This window comes from Dasypus novemcinctus, chromosome 2, assembly GCF_030445035.2.
Source record: "Dasypus novemcinctus isolate mDasNov1 chromosome 2, mDasNov1.1.hap2, whole genome shotgun sequence".
Classification (NCBI taxonomy): domain Eukaryota; kingdom Metazoa; phylum Chordata; class Mammalia; order Cingulata; family Dasypodidae; genus Dasypus; species Dasypus novemcinctus.
In genome coordinates this window covers 14,346,083-14,365,874 of record NC_080674.1, presented here as the reverse complement: position 1 = coordinate 14,365,874, position 19,792 = coordinate 14,346,083, and the positions used below count along the sequence as shown (strand labels likewise).

Sequence of the window (19,792 nt, the reverse complement as noted above, 5' to 3'; positions counted from 1 at the left end):
GTTAATTCTCTGGTCTCAGGGAGCTGTTCAGCCTCAGCCACCAACTTGTACGCTGGTATTTATTAGTTACAAAGAGAACCCGCCAACAGAATTTCATTGGCTCTTCTGGAGTAATCAATCATTTCTCCTGGAAAAATAATGAAAACAATATTATCCACTGATGGCAAATCAGGAGGATCTTTAGTGCAATGGCTGATTCTGCAAACCTGAGGCCAAGGTTAGGCATTGTTTCCTTGCAGAGCTTAAGAATGAGGCCCTTTAAAATGGCTGCATCACTTGCTGGTGAGCATCAAACTTTGGACATCCCTTTGGTTGTCTTTTTCTACCCATGAAAGGAGAGAATGAACTATATGTATACAGAGTCTAGAGAATCTTCATTGGGAAGTACCATTTGATAAATAGAAATAGGAGACGACTTATACAGAGGATAGAATTAAGAACCAGGTTTATGAATAACTGAGCATTGCTCTGGACTCTCATTGCTGGTAGGTATTCACTGCTAAGATACAAAAATAAAGTTTGTGCTCAATTCAAGTTTAGGCTGATCTGTTTGCAGTGGTCGTTTGTTTTCTGCCCTCGCAGCACATGCAACCCAGCTCTTTGCCTTTCAGTTGCTACGAGGGGCAGCATCCTTTACTTCCTCATCACCGAGATGCGCTTGGTTAATGAGATGTATCAGACTTCGCTCCGTCAGTTTCTGGGCTTGTTCGACCTCTCCTTAGCCAGGTACTTATATTCTCAGGGAGCCAAGCTGAATTCTGGATGGTTGGGTTAGAACGATGCCATTTAGTTTGTAACATCCTTTCCCTTTGTGAGCAAAAAGTCTTTTTCTCTTTTATCTAAGATTAGTGTAATTACCAAAATGCTAACAAATCATTCTGATTGGCCATTTTATGCCCAGAGAAAGCAAAGACTTGATTTCCCTGGATTCATGTGTTTCTGTTAAACAAGAAAATTCCCAGGGCATTGTTGTGAGTGGTAATGCCTTGTGGGTGAAATCGATTTAGACAAGGTTGAGGATTCTGTTAGGTTGTTTCATGTTGAGAGAATGCTTGTTAGTTTAGATTTAGGAGGCTTACACTTGATGTGTAAAAGTAAGACTTGGTCCTCCAAAGCTATTTATTCTCAGTTAAAGATGTTGTTTTTATAGACAATTGAAAAGGGCAGTGGAATAAACCTGATTTCAATGTGCTCTTCTCCAGGTCTGTCAAGAGCCCAATTACAAGCAAAAGGATTGCTAATGTCATAGAGCACATGACCTACGAGGTTTATAAGTATGCTGCCCGTGGCTTGTACGAGGAGCACAAATTCCTGTTTACCTTGTTGCTCACCCTGAAGATCGACATCCAGAGGAACCGAGTCAAGCATGAAGAGTTCCTCTCCCTTATTAAAGGTCAATTTAACAATAGAAAATATTGTGCACAGGTGCAGAAGCTGGAACGATTGGGAAGGTCCCTTGCAGCACTTTGTCCAGCCTTAACAGTCTCCTTGCATTTCATTTGATTGCATTTCCTTGTGGTATTTTACTTGTTCACTTATTCAGTGATTATTTATTCAGAACCTACTGTCTTCTGGGGCTTAGACTAGACTCTTGGGGAATGTCAGTGAATGAAACGAAAAAGAATCCTGCCCTTTTTATTTTTTATTTGTAGGAGGGATTGAAAATTAGTCAAATAACCAATACATTATGTGGTGTGCGAGAAGTTAGTAAGTGCTCTGGAAAAAAACAGAGCAGAATAAGGGGAATGGGGAGTGCTATGGGTTGAATTATGCCTCTAAAAATATATGTGTTAAAGTCCTAATCCCTGTTACCTCCAAATATGACCTTATTTGGAAATAGGGTCATTACAGATGAAATTAGGCAAATTAAAATGAGGCTATAGTGGAGTAGGGTGGCCCCTTAGTTCACTAGATCAGTGTTCCTATAAGAAGGGAAGAGCGCTATGTGACAACAAGGCAGAGAATGCCATGGATTGCTTCCCCCCTACAGGTTTAAGAGGGAGGGAGCACGGCCCTGTTTGTCATCACTTCGATTTCAGACTTCTGACCTCCAGAACTGTTAGACAATACTTTTCTGTTGTTTTAAGCCACACACAGTTTGTGGCAATTTGTAATCGCAGCTCTAGGCAATTAAGACCGTGAGTTAAAGGCGGTGCAGTAGAAGGGGCTGGAAAGGCAGTAATTGCATATGCTGGCAGTGGTTCTTAGTTTTGTTCTGCCTTGTAAGGTGGAGAATACTACAGATGTGAACCATCTAGGATGGAGATGCCAGTTGATGCATCAGGAGACAAAGAGCAATCCTTACACAGACAAGATGAATGAGAACTATAGCCCACAAGATGGGGAGAAACCATTGGTAAAAGTGGAGACATTTCATCTTTTGTGATAAGGGGGAAGGCAGGGATAGGATCCATATGCGTCTGCATGGATGTATCTGGTGGGGAGAAGACTACAGAGTATCCATCTAATTGTCTTTGTGAAGTATGAGGCAAGGTCACCAGTGAAAATGTTAAGTGAAGATTGGCGAGGTGGAAATTGTTTACATGTCTAAAGTGTGCAATTAGGATAGAAGAGAGAAAAGGTGGTACAATGGAATTTTGGAAAATTGGGAAGAAACAAATTAACAGTGGATAGTGGGGTGACTTTGCAATGATAAAGGTTTGCATGTCAGGTTTTGTCAAAATGAATAGTGTAGTCTTCAGGTGCAGCAGGGTGATGCTAAGCACAGATGATTCTGGAAAATGGTAGGACCTGCCACTCTACAGGAAAATTGAAATGGACCAGTTGTGTTATTACTAAAATTCAAAACAGCTCCAGAGCAAACCTAGGGTGAAGAAGAAGCTTACTAGGGTGGGAAACAAGAAAAAAAGTGGTGTGTGTGTGTGCAGGTGATGAAGGTTTAAAATTTTAAATGGTGTATTTAATGGAGTATCTAATGAAGTCAACCTCTCTGAGAGATTAACAAGGAAACAAAGACTTGAAGGAGGAGAGGGTGTTAGCAGTGGGGATATCTAGAGGAAGAGTGCAGAGCAGACAGTGCAGCGTTTTATGTGGGAAGGTGTCTAGGGCAATGAAGGCAAGGAGAAGCAACCAGGGCGGCTGGAGCAGAGCGAGCAGGACAGCTGTGCAGTCCTTACGGTGTGTATTTATTCAGCATCTATTGAAGCATCGCTAACCTATGCTCCCTGCCCCACTGCAACAGCAGAGCCCCCTGGACGGCTGGCACATGTAATTCTCCATCACATTCCTGAATTTCTGGGGAAAAACATTTAAACTAACATTGTGAAAATGATGGTATGGTATAAATGGTTTTTATCTACTATCATTTCTAGGCAAAGCCTTTAAAGATAAGACACAATTTTATCAAGCAGGAGGTTTTCATAACTTCTCCTGGAAAGTAGATTTGTCAACCAACTTGAAGACTACTGCTTTGGGGACAAGAGGGAATGGATATAGACGTGTGCATAGCTTTGCTCTGAGGGTGTGCAAATCCATAACCTTACTTATACACACACAAACGCATGTTCTAATTCTTACACATGTCCATGTGCATATGTTGGGGATTGAATCACGTCTCCCACAAAAGGCATATTTAGGGTCCAACCCCTGGGCCTGTGGATGACAACAAATTTCTAGGTAAGACCTTTGAAGATGTTATTAGTTAAGGTATGCCCAAACTGAGAGCCTTAACCCAATATGACTGAGGTTCTTATAATCAAAGGAAATTGGACATGAGGGAGAAATCAATGAGAAGAGCAAGAAGCTGGAAGTCATTGGAACTTGAAGAGGAAGGAGAAGCTGCCACCCTGTGCATTGCAGTGTTATAGAAAAAACAAAGACTGAAGAATTGCTGGCAGCTGGCCCCTGTGTGTCCACAGTATTCGGGGAGAAAGGATTGCCTTGTCTCAGTTACGACTTTTCCTAGCCTCAAAACCATGAGCCAAGATTCCTCTTGTTTAAGCCGACCACTGTGTAGTATTTGTTTTTGCAGCTGGGAAACCCATGGCAGGTTTTGGTATGAAAAGATGTGCTGGTATGACAAATACCTAAAAATATGGAAACAGCTTTGGAATTGGGTAATGGATATAGGTTGGAAGAGTTTTGAAGTGCTTGATAGAAAAAGCATAGATTTTCTTGAAGAGAAATGTTTGTAGAAATATAGATATTAAAGTTACATCCGATGAGACCTTAGAAGGAGATTATGAATGTGTTATTGGACCCTGGAAGAAAGGAGATATTTGTTACAAAGTGGCAGAGAATTTCCTGAAATTGTGTTCTGATGGCATATTGAAAGGGGAACTTTTAAGCAATGAACTTGAACTTAGATATTTAGTTTAGATGGTTTCCTAACTAAGTGTTGAAGGTGCAGCTTGGCTTCTCCTGGTAATTTATAGTAAAATATGAGAGGAAAGGGTTAAGTTTCAGCACAAAAGAACCAGCAAATGGTGGTTTTGAAAATTCTCAGCCTATTCTATGTTGCATGCTTTGTGAAAGGCCCTCAGTGGCTCTATCGGGGACCTTTCTGAGAGTTCAGGATGTTACTCCCCAGAGAATAGGATTCCATGTGCAGTTGTAAGGTTTTAATTAAACAACTCTTTACTAAAGAAGGTGTAGCTAAGCAAGGATCCAGTTACTCATTTCAGTGGAAGTCAGGATAAGAAATGCAGTTATCCAGGAAGGATTCGGGAAAGTTCTATTGTTTTATGTTTTGGAGCCACTCGAACTGCACACAAAGCCAAAAAGATTTTTGCAAAATTTGTATGAGCAGAACCACTGCCAGCCTGAACTGAAAGGGACAGAGAAGGAATGAAATAAAAGAAGAATGACTTCAAGTGCTGAACCCTGGTGGTGAAGGTCTAGACCTACCCATGTGTGTGGAAGGGGGGCCTTAATCCAATGTGGCAGAATTCTTTATAAGCAAATGAAATTGGACATGGGAAGATCAAGAGGCTGAAAGTCAAAAAAATGTGGAAGAGAAAGAAGATGCTGCCATGGGCATTGCCACATTACAGAAAAGCCAGAGACTGAAGGATTGCCAGCAACCAGCCCAAAACATTGGAGAGGAAGCCTTACCTTGCTGATACCTTGATTGATGGACTTCTCCTGTCCTCAAGGCCATGAGCCAATAAAATCACATTGTTTAAGGTGACCCCATTGTATGGTATTTGTTTTAGCATCTGGGAAACTAATGCAGTATATATGTTTTATGGTAGCAGAAAAGACTCCTTTGTTTAGAGTTGATATTAGAAGTGTCTGAATTTTGGATTCTCTCTCTCCTCCCCCCTTTTAATTCTCTTTATCTAACCCTTGTTCCTTATACATCTAACCTTTATTTTCCAAGTTTCCTAAATCAGAATACATGGAAGATGGGGTACCAACTACCTTAGAAAGAGATATATGGGGGTAAGAGTTGTCCTCTAATGGTATTAATATATTATTACTATATATTGTATAGTTAATATATTACTGGCTTCTGGTCTCAGTGACTCTGATGCCCCAGCTGATGGAGTTTTCCTAAGGATGTTCCTGTCATCATCAATTCAGGCATGAAATACATTTCCCCACAGCATAATGTCAAACCTGGTGTCCATGTCTGGTCGAAACACTATAAAGTGTATCACTGTTAGTGTGACAGATTTACAAATGTGGGATTTAGAATTAAGAAAATGAGATTTAAAATATTGACTTTGCTCCTTTCTTTCAGAGTAGTCATGAACCTTTTCAAGCTTCAGTTTCCTCATCTATAAAACAAGCCTAATGTGATAGGCCTAATAGGATTAGCCTCAATTTTTGTAAATCCTTGCCCATGGAAAATGCTCAGCAAATGATAGGCATTGTTACATTACCTTTAGGATTTTTATTTCCAATTGCTTTGACTCCTGTATAGGTTGGACAGGCTTTTTGTAGATGAGCCTTTTTCATTCAATAGCTATTTATAATGCTGCTCTATGAAACAGAGTTTCAAAGAAAATTTTGGAACCCCAGGCCCCTTTCACTGTAAGATTGTCCTTTGATTGTGATGCTGGTGAGAGGTACCCTATGTAATGAACTTCCTCCATAAGGACTTTTTTTTTAAAGATTTATTTTTATTTATTTAATTCCCCTCCCCCGGTTGTCTGTTTTCTGTGTCTTTTTGCTGCGTCTTGTTTCTTGGTCCGCTTCTGTTGTCGTCAGCAGCACGGGAAGTGTGGGCGGCGCCATTCCTCGGCAGGCTGCTCCCTCCTTCGCGCTGGGCGGCTCTCCTTACGGGGCGCACTCCTTGCGCGTGGGGCTCCCCTACGCGGGGGACACCCCTGCGTGACACGGCACTCCTTGCGCGCATCAGCACTGCGCATGGCCAGCTCCACACGGGTCAAGGAGGCCCGGGGCTTGAACCGTGGACCTCCCATGTGGTAGACGGACGCCCTAACCACTGGGCCAAAGTCCGTTTCCCCCTCCATAAGGACTTTAAGCATCACTTATTTGAAAAAGTTATTTAGATAGTAGCAGTATTTTGTACTTGTTTTTAAATTATCTCCGCTGTAAAATTAGAAAGGCTTGCGCTAGATGACTAAGTCTGATATAACTATGATGCTTTGTGATTGTGTGGTATGACCTATGTACATCTTTGATTATAAACGTGTACCATTTTTAAAAGTGTTATGATAAAAATCCAAATTTACTCCTTCCCAAAGCAAGAGTTTGAGGAATAGAATAAGTCTCAATAGTCTTGATAACATATTTTGAATTATTACTGTTTTAGCTGTTTATTCATCAGAAGTTCATTTAATCTGGTATTATATAATCCAAGAATATATTTCCTTTTCCCCAATTAAAATCCTTCTTTGTACCCAAGTATACTTTGGCATACATGCCATAATTATCTTCCAATAAACAATGTATAATGCTTTGCCTGCAAACATCACCCTTTTCTTTACATGAGTAAGCTTTCCTAACATTTGGGTTAGTCCCTTATTTTTTCCAGTTTGTTGGAAAATGAACAGTTGCCATGGAAATTGGAGTGACTTTTATTCAACACAACACATTGTCTTTAGGTCTTTGCTCCCTGGTGTTAGAACAACCAGTTTTGATTTTATAAACTAATATTTCCATTGAACTCGCTTTAAGGTCACACTTATTTTGTTGGAATTACACTAAGATGGATTTGCAAAAGATAACAATTAAATGGTGTGCATGGTACCTGGATAAGGTAGAGATTGGTTCAATAAACATCTTCATTATTATTATTTGTTTATGACCTGTTCTATTCAAAGGATTTTAAAGGTGCTCAAGTGAAATTGGTTATATCCTTTTAAGAATAATGCTAGAGCATGTTTTTTCTCCAAAATACTTCAAAGAATTTTATTAAATAGTACATTTTGTAAAAGGCTGTACTATTTCTTTGACTTTAAATTAAAATATGATTGTTCACACATTTGTTTTTTCTGAGGTGAGCAGCAATAACGTTTTCAAGGTGTTATTTATTTTATGGTACTGGGCATATTATATGTGTTACATGAATGTAAATAAACCATCAGCAAAAAGTCAGGAGTCAGCACCAAATGGAAATGTTTGTTGTGGTGAGATTGACCAAACAAGTGATATGGCAGAGAGCCCTTGGAGTGTGCTAAAAATGGATATAAATAATATCCTGCTATATAGACTAGAATCCTTCAAACAGGAGTGATGCCACTAACACTTGTAAAAAAATTTTCTAGTTAAACTCAGCTAGTGCCAACACTGGGCATTTCTTAATATTGATGGTAGCTACTCATTTAGTGACCTCTGCTGTGCCCAAGACCCGGTTTGTGCACTCTAAACATATATCATCTGTCATCATTGTGACACCCAACCAGCTGCAGCTAGAATGCAATCCTGGGTCTGCCTGGCTCTAGAGTCATATTACTGAGATTTAAATGTATTTTTCCAAAATCATCCTTTCCTTTATTAAATTTTTATCATTATGATTGACCTTTCTGAGCTTAATATGAGTCAAGGTTGTAAAATAATTGAAGTTAAAATATTTTAATCAAAATTTAACTAAATATGTTGTTTTATCATCAAGCAAGAAAATCTGATAATATTCTGTGCTGCATTTTAAAGGTGGTGCCTCATTGGACCTGAAAGCCTGTCCTCCTAAACCATCTAAATGGATCCTGGACATGACCTGGCTCAATTTGGTGGAACTCAGCAAACTTAGACAGTTTTCAGATGTCCTTGACCAGGTAACTTGTGCTTTGAATAAGCTTATGATGATGTCATAGCGAGCAGCTTTCTGATTTATCACTAGCTACATTCCTAATATTGTTGCTTTTAAAATGGTACTAGTTGTACTCCCCTTTTCTCTCAGCTCGCCCTCACTCTGAAAGCACAGTCTAGCCACTGCTGATGGGGCTCAGGAAGAAGTGTGTTCAGAAAGTTTAACTAGGGCTGCCTGGAGGCATATGTCAGTGTCTACTTGTGGAGGTAGAAAAATGGGAAGACTAAGTTAGATTCTAAGGGATTATATAATTAAATGTATTTAAGAGGTTTGCCCTCTTTCTAAAGACTAAATGGAAAGGGATAGGAACAGCTTGCCTCTACAAACTAAATGTAGAGTTCTTTAAAATTTAAATCTCTTTTTTGTCTCTTGTTCCTGTCCCCTCTTTTTCTTTGTCCTCTCCTGCTCCTCCCATTGTACCCCCTTGCCTGGGCATCCAGGTTTGAGTCTAAGGCAAACAGTCAGCCTCTTATCTTTAGAAATGAGCGTCCTTCCAGCATCAGCCAGTTCCTGATTAATTGTGCATGTGTTTGGACTGTAAAAGGTTGAATCAGGACAAGGTAGGAAATAGGCTCTTGAAAATCAGGTGATGGGAAGCGGACTTGGCCCAGTGGTTAGGGTGTCTATCTACCACATGGGAGGTCCATGGTTCAAACCCCGGGCCTCCTTGACCCGTGTGCAGCTGGCCCATGTGCAGTGCTGATGTGCGCAAGGAGTGCCATACCACGCAGGGGTGTCCCCCGCGTAGGGGAGCCCCACGTGCAAGGAGTGCGCCCCATAAGGAGAGCCACCCAGCACGAAAGGAAGTGCAGCCTGCCCAGGAATGGTGCCACACACATGGAGAGCTGACACAACAAGATGATGCAACAAAAAACCCCACAGATTCCCATGCCTCTGACAACAACAGAAGCGGACAAAGAAGAACATGCAGCAAATAGACACAGAGAACAGACAACCGGGGCGGGGGGAAGGGGAGAGAAATAAATAAAAATAAATCTTTGAAAAAAAAAAAGAAAATCAGGTGACCAGAGAGAAGTCAGATGGACATAGCAAGGGACTTATTCGGCTAAATGAAGACTGTTTGGACCAGGAAATTTACTAAGGTGCTTGAGTCCCACTCTATTTTTGTGTTTTGGCTTATAAATCCAACTGGTGATGATGCTTGTTATTACTGTTGTATATTTAGGTGACAAATCATTCTTTTGGATCTGGTAATGCTGTCTAGCTTTTCCCCCCAGGGGGTGATCCCCACTGGCCTTTCACTAGAGCTAGCTGTGCTCTTTGCAGGAAGCGTTATCTGTTATTGTTGCTGCTATCTTCCAGAGATTATCTCCTGTGCTGGGAACCTCTGCATATTATACAGTCTGTCGTGATTGAAAGAGGTTATGTTTTTTCTTATATGATGTTTTCTAAATACATACCTGGCATGATTTCTCCCTTGATTAAAGCTCAAGAAATACACTTGGGGCTTTAATCCAAAGGGAATATACCAGAGAATAAAGATTTTATTTATTTATAGACTTTGTTTAGTAGTTTTTAGATGTTAGCCCATGAAATATTTATTTTTACACTTTAGAGGTTAATAGACCATGTTCTTTTCCTCTTCATCAGTTGCCTAAATGTAGCATATCTGATCATTCATTTGATGATGATATTAAGTGGCATATTTCAAATTACTCTAGATTAATAGAATTTTAAACAAAAATCTTTTCATTCAACAATAAACATGTACTAAGTGTCTTCTTTTGTGCCAGAGTGATACTGGGAAATGAGGTCACGTAATGAATGGTCCCTTATCCTGAGAACATTGTGTGGAACAAATCAGATTCCTAAAAGTTATGAAAATGAATTTCCATTGATGTCTTTATTCTATATACATTTCTTACCACCAAGGCACAGGGGAAATTAAACAACCCAGGACTCTTCCTACTTCAAAAGCTAGCTGTAAACTGGTATTAATACAGACAGATTTAGAGCAAATCACATTTGATTTTGGATTATCAAAAATTCTTCAGTACTAAAATGTGAAATAAAATGAATAGTCAAGGGATAAAATTCAAATATGGTCAGAATGTTTGATGAAAAATATCTGCAAACTGTTACTGAAAGATTGTTGTGGGGTGCGACACATTTCTTATCCCCTGACATTTTCAGATTTCAAGAAATGAGAAAATGTGGAAAATTTGGTTTGATAAGGAAAAGCCTGAGGAGGAACCTCTTCCAAATGCTTATGATAAATCTCTTGGCTGCTTTGGACGTCTTCTCCTTATTAGGTCCTGGTGTCCTGATCGAACCATTGCCCAGGTAAATGGCACATATTAAAAATATATATATATATATATATATATATATATATTCTTAAGGATAACTGCTTTTTTAATTTAGGAAATATTTATGAGATTTTCTTGTAGGCATCTTTGAATTTTCTAGCAATACATGTGAACAATTTTAAAATAAACAAGTAATAAATGTATTGAGGTTTATATTTGGGCTAAGTGATTTGTTAATCTTTTTTTTCCCCCAACAACAAGAGTGCAACAAGAGTGACTGAGAAAACCATGTTCCTAACTTTGGTGTATAAATATCATATTAAAGTACTATATTATTCTTCTGAAGTATTTTATATTAACACCAAAATCCTAAGGCTGCTACAACTTGATAGTAGTGAAACAACATTCCTTTTAATCAGGCAGAATGTAACGGGGTTAGAGAGGAAAGGTAGACTAGAGGAAGACTTACAGTTCTCAAACCCAAAGTCTTTTACTGAGGACGTGCCATAACCCTAGATAAAAGAAAGGAGGTTGGCCTAAACTGATTTTTTACTTAGAGTTTCAATGTGAATCCTGCCTTCAGAGGACCCATCTATTTCCCATGTACTAAAGCAAATACCATACAATGGGCTGGTTAAAATAATGGGAATTTATTGGCTTATGGTTTTGAGGCTGAGAAATCCAAATTCAAGATGTCCGCAAGGTGACCTTTTCTTTCTGAAGACTTGGTTCTGGGTTGGCCGGTGGTGCTCCTTGGTCTTTGGCTTTTCTGTCACATGGCAATGCACAAGGCTGCATGCTTTCCTTTCTCTCCGGGGTTCCACTGATTTGCAGCTCCTTCTCCCCACCGTGTCTGTCTTCATAAAGCCTCCAGCCATAGGAGTGACTGAGCCCAACCTCATTCGTTTTGGCCACCCCTGAACTAAAAACTTCTTCAAAAAATCCTCTTTACAATGGGTTCACCCTGACAGGCACGGCTTAAGATTAATAACATGTTTTGGGGTGAATGTAATTCAACCTCTTTTACTGCTTTTTCAAGTCCTTTTATCTGCTGGCATAGCATCATGGAAATTTACCTTCTAAAAGGACTTGTGTTTTGCCTTCACATATAAAAGATAAGCTCTAATGTTCAGCACAGGTTGATTCCTTCAGGGCTTCTCCAGATAAGCCATGGAGCTCTATTAGGCTGGGCTTTATAATAGAATGTATGGAGTTCTTGCCTTCACTCTCCAGAGGGGGTGTTAAAAACGCACAAAAGTAACTACCTCCACGTCCACTTAGGATTGTGGAGCCATGAAAATAACCAGGTTCAATGATTTATTGAGAAAAGAAAAATGAATTTTGCAACACAGGGCACTGGGATTACCCTTCCTTCAGTTTTTCTTCTCGACTTCATTACCTTTATCCTGCCCGAATGAATTGTCAAACAGTTGCCTTATTTAAGGGCAGTGTAGGAGGTAAGGTTCAGATAGTTTTTCTTTTGTTTTTCATAGAAACTTTCATTTGGTTCAGTGCTGAAATTCAAGTCTAAAGTTGCAAACTCCTTTGTAACTTCGGCATCTCTATCCAAGCCTCTTGCATCCCCAGAGTGACTGCAGCCATGGCCTCCCAACTGGCCTCCTTTCACCCCCTCGTGCTCACTCCAGTCCATCCTCTACACTCAGAAAGAAATGAAAATATGATATTGTGCCACTTCTTGAGTTTTAAAGTCCCTCTTTGCTTTCCATGGCCTTTATGATAACATCCAAATCCTTAACAACGGAGGCCTCTTGTGGTCTGACCCTTTCCTAGGCCTCTGGAAAAGTGTTCTCTCTTCTCTGAAGTTTAATCCTGCAGAATGGCTAGCTCCCTGAGGGCAGGGTGTTTGTTCCCTGCTCTGTTCCCCAAACCTGGGAGCACAGGAGGTAGTTGGGGTACAAGATTCATACTTGATACATGAGGAGATTGATAGGGAGCCCTAGCAACGCTTGAGATTGATTGTCCTTTTGGGCCTGTGGTATAATACGTGAGCAGCGTTGGATTGTAGCTGCATTAGAGAAAATGAGGAAGTGCACTTCTTTCTGGCACATGTGTGTTGTAGTTTAATATTCATGCCTACGCCATTAGGGTCTTATCTGGAATTGCTAAGCATCCTATGCAGTACATATTTGCCCCGCAGACTCGCCTGTCTGAGCCAGTGACTGTGACCCTATTTGAGAATGCCTCTTCCAGAAACAGGAATTTCCTAAAGGAAATTTTAGTCATCATTTATATGACAAAATAGCCTATCTCTCTGGCTGAAATCAAACCCTGGATGCTTTTAAGCCAAAGACAGCTGTTTAACCTGCCTTTTCCTTTGGCTCAGGCCCATCTGAACATCTCTGATTCTAGGGCAGTGCTGCCTGCAGTTGTTTTGTGTTGCTCCAGGGCTGGTAGGGAGGATGCTCAGCTACCTGGCCCTGGGAAGGATCACTAGTCACTCTGCACACACAGCTGAGCTCTGCTTGTTATGTGAGAATGATTATCCTGGGGAAACCCACTGGGGAGGGAAATTTGGGTTTTTCCCACCTGGGGTAGGAGAAGACACTAGAATGGGAAACAAATTTTCTTGGAGGAAATGCGAGTATTTACAAGGGGAATATAGATTGAGTCTATAATTCATAATTAATAGTATTTGTTAAAAAAATAAATATTTTCACCGTGTTTGGAAGAGGACTGTGTTGTTATTAGAAACACTTCCTTATTGTTGATCATATAGTTGACAAAATCTATAACTTTGTGAACATTGATTTCAGTCAAAACAAAATTGACAGTTAAAGGGTGAGCCAAAAATGATAGGGATAAGGGGAGAGAAAGGAGAAGGCAGAAAAAATGAGGTAAATGAATGCATGATAGAATCAAAATAACAATGTTAAAGGAGAGAGGATTTAAGGGACTCAGCAGTGAAAAAATTGTTACAAATTCCCATGTGAAATTTACTTGTTTTCTAAATGGAAGATCAATCATTATGATATAAAATCTTGCTGGGCAACATTTTAACCTGTCTCTAGGTCCAGTGTATTTTGATAGGTGCTTTGGCTTTGACTTAATACTGTTATTGTAGGTAAAGGGGCTGAGCATATTAGGCAGAGATAGTTGTGTTTTCTGATGATGAACGTGTAGCAGGAGAAAGTGGTGTGGATTATAAGAAGACAAAATGCTTTTGGTAAATGTCATTAAAATATAAGTTTTCTGCTATTAGGATATTTATGGGCTACACCTTACAAAAATTCATTCAGTAAGTATCCCCCAAATTTCATTCAATAAATAGTCACTAGATAAGTATCTATCTGATAAGTATTTGTTAAATTCTCCACGTTGTGCTGCTTACCTGATTATTGAAATGCATGTATATTTCTTTTTAAGTATCCTAAATGGTAGTTTCTAATGTTTTCATTTTCTGCTTATAGCAAGAAGAAAGCAAGTGTATTGAAATGGGTCATGGAGAAGGACTCAGCAAACTTGGATTCTGGCCTTTTAACTATATGCATTGTGTTTGGAAAGTGATATAACCACCCTGCCTATACAATGTGTATTAACACACGCAAACAACAAACAAGTATAAAAATGCAACAAGCCTTTTCCTTATTTCCCTGGCAGGGTAACTGTGGACATCTTTGAGATAATGTACAAAAATGAATTTTGGAAAACCAGGCTGCATTATGTATTTATGAAGAGTTGGAACTATGTTTGTTGACCAGTCTGTTTGTTTCCTAGAACTGCTGTAACGCTCTGTCACAAACTGGATGGGTTAAAACAGCAGCAATTTTATTCTTTCACAGCTCTAGGGCTCGAAGTATACGAAGTGTCTGCTCCCTCTGAAAGGCCTTAGGGAAGTTCTGGCCTTTTTGTTTGTTTTTCCTCTTTTTGTTTGTTTTTCCTCTTCCAGCTGCTGGGGATTCTAGGCATTCCTTGGCCTCTGCCAGCCTAATTCCAATGGCCTCCTTCCTTCCGTGTGTCCTTTCCCATCTCCTCTAAGGACACTGTCACTGGATTTGGGACCCACCCTCACTCAGTATGATCTTCCCTCGAACCTTACCTTAAATACAGGTGCAGAGATGCTATTTCCAAATAAGGTCCCAATCTGACTTTCTGGGTGGGCATGAATTTTGGGGAAACTACTCAACCCATTTCAACAAGCGTACTGTTTCCGGTAGGCCCGCAAGTACATCATGGACTCCATGGGGGAAAACTATGCGGAAGGAGTTATCCTGGACTTGGAGAAGACGTGGGAGGAGTCTGATCCACGTACGCCGCTCATCTGTCTCCTGTCTATGGGCTCCGACCCCACGGATTCCATCATTGCCTTGGGGAAGAGATTGAAGATAGAAACCCGTTATGTGTCCATGGGCCAGGGTCAGGAGGTCCATGCTCGCAAGCTCTTGCAGCAGACCATGGCAAGCGTAAGGCCAAATGTCCAATCTTGTGTTGACATGCTGATATTACAGGTTATGGAGCAGCAATGCAGAAAAGAATGTATGCATCTCTCAGAGGAGCTTGAATTTATATGCTAGTTACTTCACAGGGGAGGTATGATGCTTGTGAGTCAAGTTTCGCAGAAAAATAGATATGATCTTCAAGTTTTGGTGTCCTGAGCCTTGACTTAGATGGCAAAATTCCCCAACTAGAATTCTTATTTCTCAACCAGTGTGCATAATGAAGATATTACTGTACCTAGAACAAAGGGGCACTTGTGTAATTTGAATTTAAAATAATTAACCATATAGCTAATATTGTTTCAGGCAGCTACATTAGAATTGAAATGGAAGATTTTTAAACTTCGGTTTATTCATGTTTAGTAGTTGAAATATAAGCAAAATTTTAACATATTTGTTGTTGTTAGCATGATTATAATAATTTGTTGGAGACATTAGTGGTTTTTTTTAGAATTTTATTTTCCCCCTTCCCTCTCCCTTTCCTCTCCCCCTCCCCTTCCCCTTCCCCTCCCTCTTCCCCTTCCCCTCCTGTCCCCCTCCTGTCCCCTCCCCACCCTGATGTTTTTGCTGTCTGTGTCCATTTGCTGTGTGATCTTCTGTATTTATTTCTCTTTTTGTCCTCTCTTCTCATTTTCTTCCTCTAAGATTCACTGGGATTTGATCCTGGGGATCTCTGATGTGGAGAGAGGTTCCCTGTCACTTGCGCTACCTCATTTCCTGATGTCTGCTGCGCTTCACCTTGACTCCTCCCTTTGTCTCTCTTTTGTTGCATCATCATCTTGCTGTGTGACTCATGCGCAGGCACTCGGCTCACTGCGTGGGCACTGGCTTGCCGCCCAGGCACACTTTCTTTTTTTCTTTTTCACCAGGAGGTCCCAGGGATCAAACCCAGGTCCTCCCATATGGTAGGTGGAAGCCCTATCACTTGAGCCACATCCACTTCCCAGACATCAGTGTTTTAAAAGTTTTGTTGAGCAAAATAGATGTTCTTACTCAGCAAGAAAACAAAGAGTACATCAGTACCAAAGAAAGGAAATAGGCTGAGAGAGTCCATGGGTGCAGATTGGTACATCAAAGCTTAGAAGAAGCTTGATGAGAATCATTAAGCTGGATAAAAAAGAGCAACTTCTCAAAATTCAGTAGGTAAACTCTCTCTCACCTGTTTTCAATAGGGTGCCCACCCTGAACCTGTCTGTTACTCCTTCTAAAGACAACCAGTTTCTGGTCTTTTGCTAGGGGAGGCAGGAACCTATTGGGATCTGGATTTTCAGATAATCTTCCTGTTTTAACCTGTCTGCTCCCTCCACCTCGAGAGATACCTTGTGCCACCTCTTCTTGAGTCTTTTTGAATTATATGGTATAAATCAGGTTATAGGTCAGCTTTCCCCAATACCAGTTTAGGAACCAGCTTTTTTGGGTCTATTTGAAATGTTACTGGTATTGTCTTCACCCTCACTGTCTTGATCTTAAGAAGTTCAAACGTTTAAGAAACCACTTTGTTTTATTTTTGAGGGGAATTTGGGAGCAAGCAGAGCTAAATGGACGTTTTCAATCAACCATCTTTATCTGGTTGCTGTCTCTTTTTTGTTTCACTTTGGTTATTATCATGACTACAACCACAGAGTATTACTATAATTGGCTTACTGACATATATTGTCATGCCAATGCATGGAAAAAAGAAAGAAAAGTAGCTTCTTTCAGTTACACATTATTGCATCCTTAGATTTGACCTAGATTAATTTAAAGTGGTTAATATACTTCTCTAATTAAAATTTTTTTCTAATTAGAATTTAATTATTTAATTTCTGTAGATGTATTAATTTAAATCTCGGAGGAAAACATGCAATGAGCTAATTTCCATTTACTGTTGTTGATTTAGGGAGGATGGGCACTTCTGCAGAACTGCCATCTGGGGCTTGACTTCATGGATGAGCTAATGGACATAATTACAGAAACGGAGGTTGTGCACGATGCTTTCCGCCTGTGGATGACCACGGAGGTCCATAAGCAGTTTCCCATTACGCTCCTTCAGATGTCCATTAGATTTGCCAACGAGCCTCCACAAGGCCTCCGGGCAGGGCTGAGGAGAACATATGGCGGTGAGTTGGGGCATGCGTATATGTCTACATGAGGTCTTTGGATGTATATTGTTTTCCTAGAGAAATTATGACAACAGAATTAGCTTGGATACAGGTACAGCAAATATTAACATGATACGGAGGTGATCACCTCTCTGGGTCATGCTCCATCTGGAAAATGCTCTAGCCAGGTTAGGGAATCTCAGCTCAGGATTCCAGGCTTACATTTTCCCAGTTTTTCTCTACTTAGGCCTCTGCTGCTCTCCAGCTAGACACCCTGACTCTTTATGTTAACATTTAAAAATGATAATTTTATCTTTTATAGTCCTTATGTTCCATACCTAAAGTAAGACAGTAAGCTCTTCCAAGAGAAAAGGCTGAATTAAAATGATGGCCTGCCTTCATTTCACCAGTGCCAGGTGCCACAATGTAAGCTAAATCATCAAAAACAAACAAAGCAACAAAAACAGACTAAAATGTCTCTCTGTTCACGGCTGGAACTGACGTTGGTCTCTTTGCATTTGCTTCCTTGGTCTCATAGCTTATGTTTGGACTCAGGGTCATGGAAAGAGGATGAATTATGGAATCAGAAAGCCTGATTTTAGTCACTCCTGTTATCTAATGCTTGTTTCTCTTGGGTGCTAGTCACTCAAGCAACCTGAATTTCAGTTACTTCATCTATAAAATATATCCAGGTGGTTTGGAATAAATTTTAATGAAAAAGGGGTATTTAATAATAATACTGATGATTATTATTGCATTTCTCTTTGAAAAGTCTACAAAAAGGTTTTTTTGGGAGGTTTCTAACAAGGATCAACTTCCTTCCAACTTACAATGTAACACGGCAGGTAACAGATAAAAGGATGGGTAGTAAAAATAATGATGATAATAGTTATAACAATATATGGGGGAGGTACTTGGATTACAATGGTCTTCCATATATATGACATAAATAAAATCATTTTATTCTTAATATTATTTATTTCTACTGCCATCATCCTCTATTTTATTCTCATAGGTCCTTCTTAGATTGGCAGAAACTTGAGCTTGCTAATGACCTCCCCTGAAGAATAATGTCTGCAGATATTTCTGAGAGAAGTGTATTCTGGATGCCCAAAAGTTAAATTACAGTTGTCATGTGAATGTAGTAAAAATAATCCAAAACATGTGAAATTTAATATCAGAAGTTAAAATATTAATTACTGTTATCAAGATAACAGAAAATCAAGGTGTTTGAGAAATGATGCACTTTTTCACCCAATTGACCCCAACAGGTGTGAGCCAAGACCTGCTGGACGTGAGCACCACGGTCCAGTGGAAGCCCATGCTGTACGCTGTGGCTTTCCTGCACTCCACGGTCCAGGAGAGGCGGAAGTTTGGTCCCCTGGGGTGGAATATCCCCTATGAGTTTAATCAAGCAGACTTCAATGCCACTGTGCAGTTCATCCAAAACCACTTAGATGACATGGATCTCAAAAAGGTACTGCATGCAGGCTGCCTCCTGCCGCTGTGCTTGTAGGCCTGAGTCTACGTGATACCCTCGTTAGGGGTGAACTCTCCAACAGTGGTGATTGTCTGCTTGGGTCATAGCAATCTGGGTCACACATCTTGATTTAAGGTAAAAAGTGGGGGAATTTTGGTTATCTTTTTATTTCTCAAAGGCAAGGTGACAGTACCTATAAGACAACCTAAATGGGTCTATTGAGGACAGAGGTGGGGAAATTTGTTAAGATCCCAAAATATGAAAATAGAATCTAGGTTACTTTGCAAGTGTGTACTTTTTAAAGAAGTGCCTCAATTGTCTCCAAAGATGAACATTTTTTTTCTGTTGATATGAAAGCAGGAAAATATGTGAATCTATCAGGAGGCAGTTGAGTTCAAATCATAAACATGGATGTTAAGTAACTTCTATGTCTGGGTTTTAATTTCCATTCCACACTTGCTCTTCCTATCATGGATGATTGACTGAATGAGTAGGTGAGGGAATGATTGGATGATATTGATGACCATGAATACATGAATGTTATTTGGCAGGAAAATTAGTGATGAGATGGTAATCGGTTCTATGCAGTTATCCTGTACGTTTCCCCAGGGAGTCTCATGGACCACCGTCCGCTACATGATAGGAGAGATTCAATATGGAGGCAGAGTCACTGATGACTACGATAAGAGATTGTTGAACACGTTTGCTAAAGTTTGGTTCAGTGAAAATATGTTTGGAACAGATTTTAGCTTTTACCAAGGATACAATATTCCAAAATGCAGCACAGTGGATACTTACCTTCAATATATCCAGGTTTGTCAACTTCAGAATTTTATGCATAAAGACAAATATGTGCAGCCATTTTACTTTTTTTATTCAATTTATACTTCCTTGTTAAAATATATTTTAGTGGTGAGATACCCTAACATTCCCACCATAGATGTATTCTTCGTATTTTGTATATTCACCTGATAATTAGAATGTTTATATTCTGATCATTGTTTTCTTGTGAATCCCCCCTTCTCTTTCAATGCCCCAGGGAGAAATATTCTTTAGGGGAATGATGGAGGGTTGTATTTAGAACTAAGGGATCTACACAAATCACCTGGCACTCTCAGAGGCTTCAACTACCTCATTACTGGGGCAATAGCAGCCTCTAAAATGAATCTGCTCTATTTTTTCAATTCACTTGTCTCATGTGGGAGTTTGGTTCCTTAATCCTTGCCTCGTGGGAGTCTCTGGGTGTGAACAGGAGTCTGCTTTGCATA

General features: G+C 39.9%; 1 protein-coding gene across 1 annotated transcript in view; it reads left to right on the top strand.

Moving 5' to 3' along the window:
* Nucleotides 1-19,792, top strand: part of DNAH5 (dynein axonemal heavy chain 5) — a 272,686-nt gene that overhangs the window by 230,328 nt on the left and 22,566 nt on the right. Inside the window, exons 67-74 of the mRNA XM_058306977.1 lie at nt 612-726; nt 1,203-1,393; nt 8,083-8,204; nt 10,394-10,543; nt 14,685-14,930; nt 16,843-17,062; nt 18,316-18,521; nt 19,134-19,337. Of these exons, the coding sequence (XP_058162960.1) occupies nt 612-726; nt 1,203-1,393; nt 8,083-8,204; nt 10,394-10,543; nt 14,685-14,930; nt 16,843-17,062; nt 18,316-18,521; nt 19,134-19,337 (1,454 nt within the window). The remainder of the gene's footprint in view (nt 1-611; nt 727-1,202; nt 1,394-8,082; nt 8,205-10,393; nt 10,544-14,684; nt 14,931-16,842; nt 17,063-18,315; nt 18,522-19,133; nt 19,338-19,792) is intronic.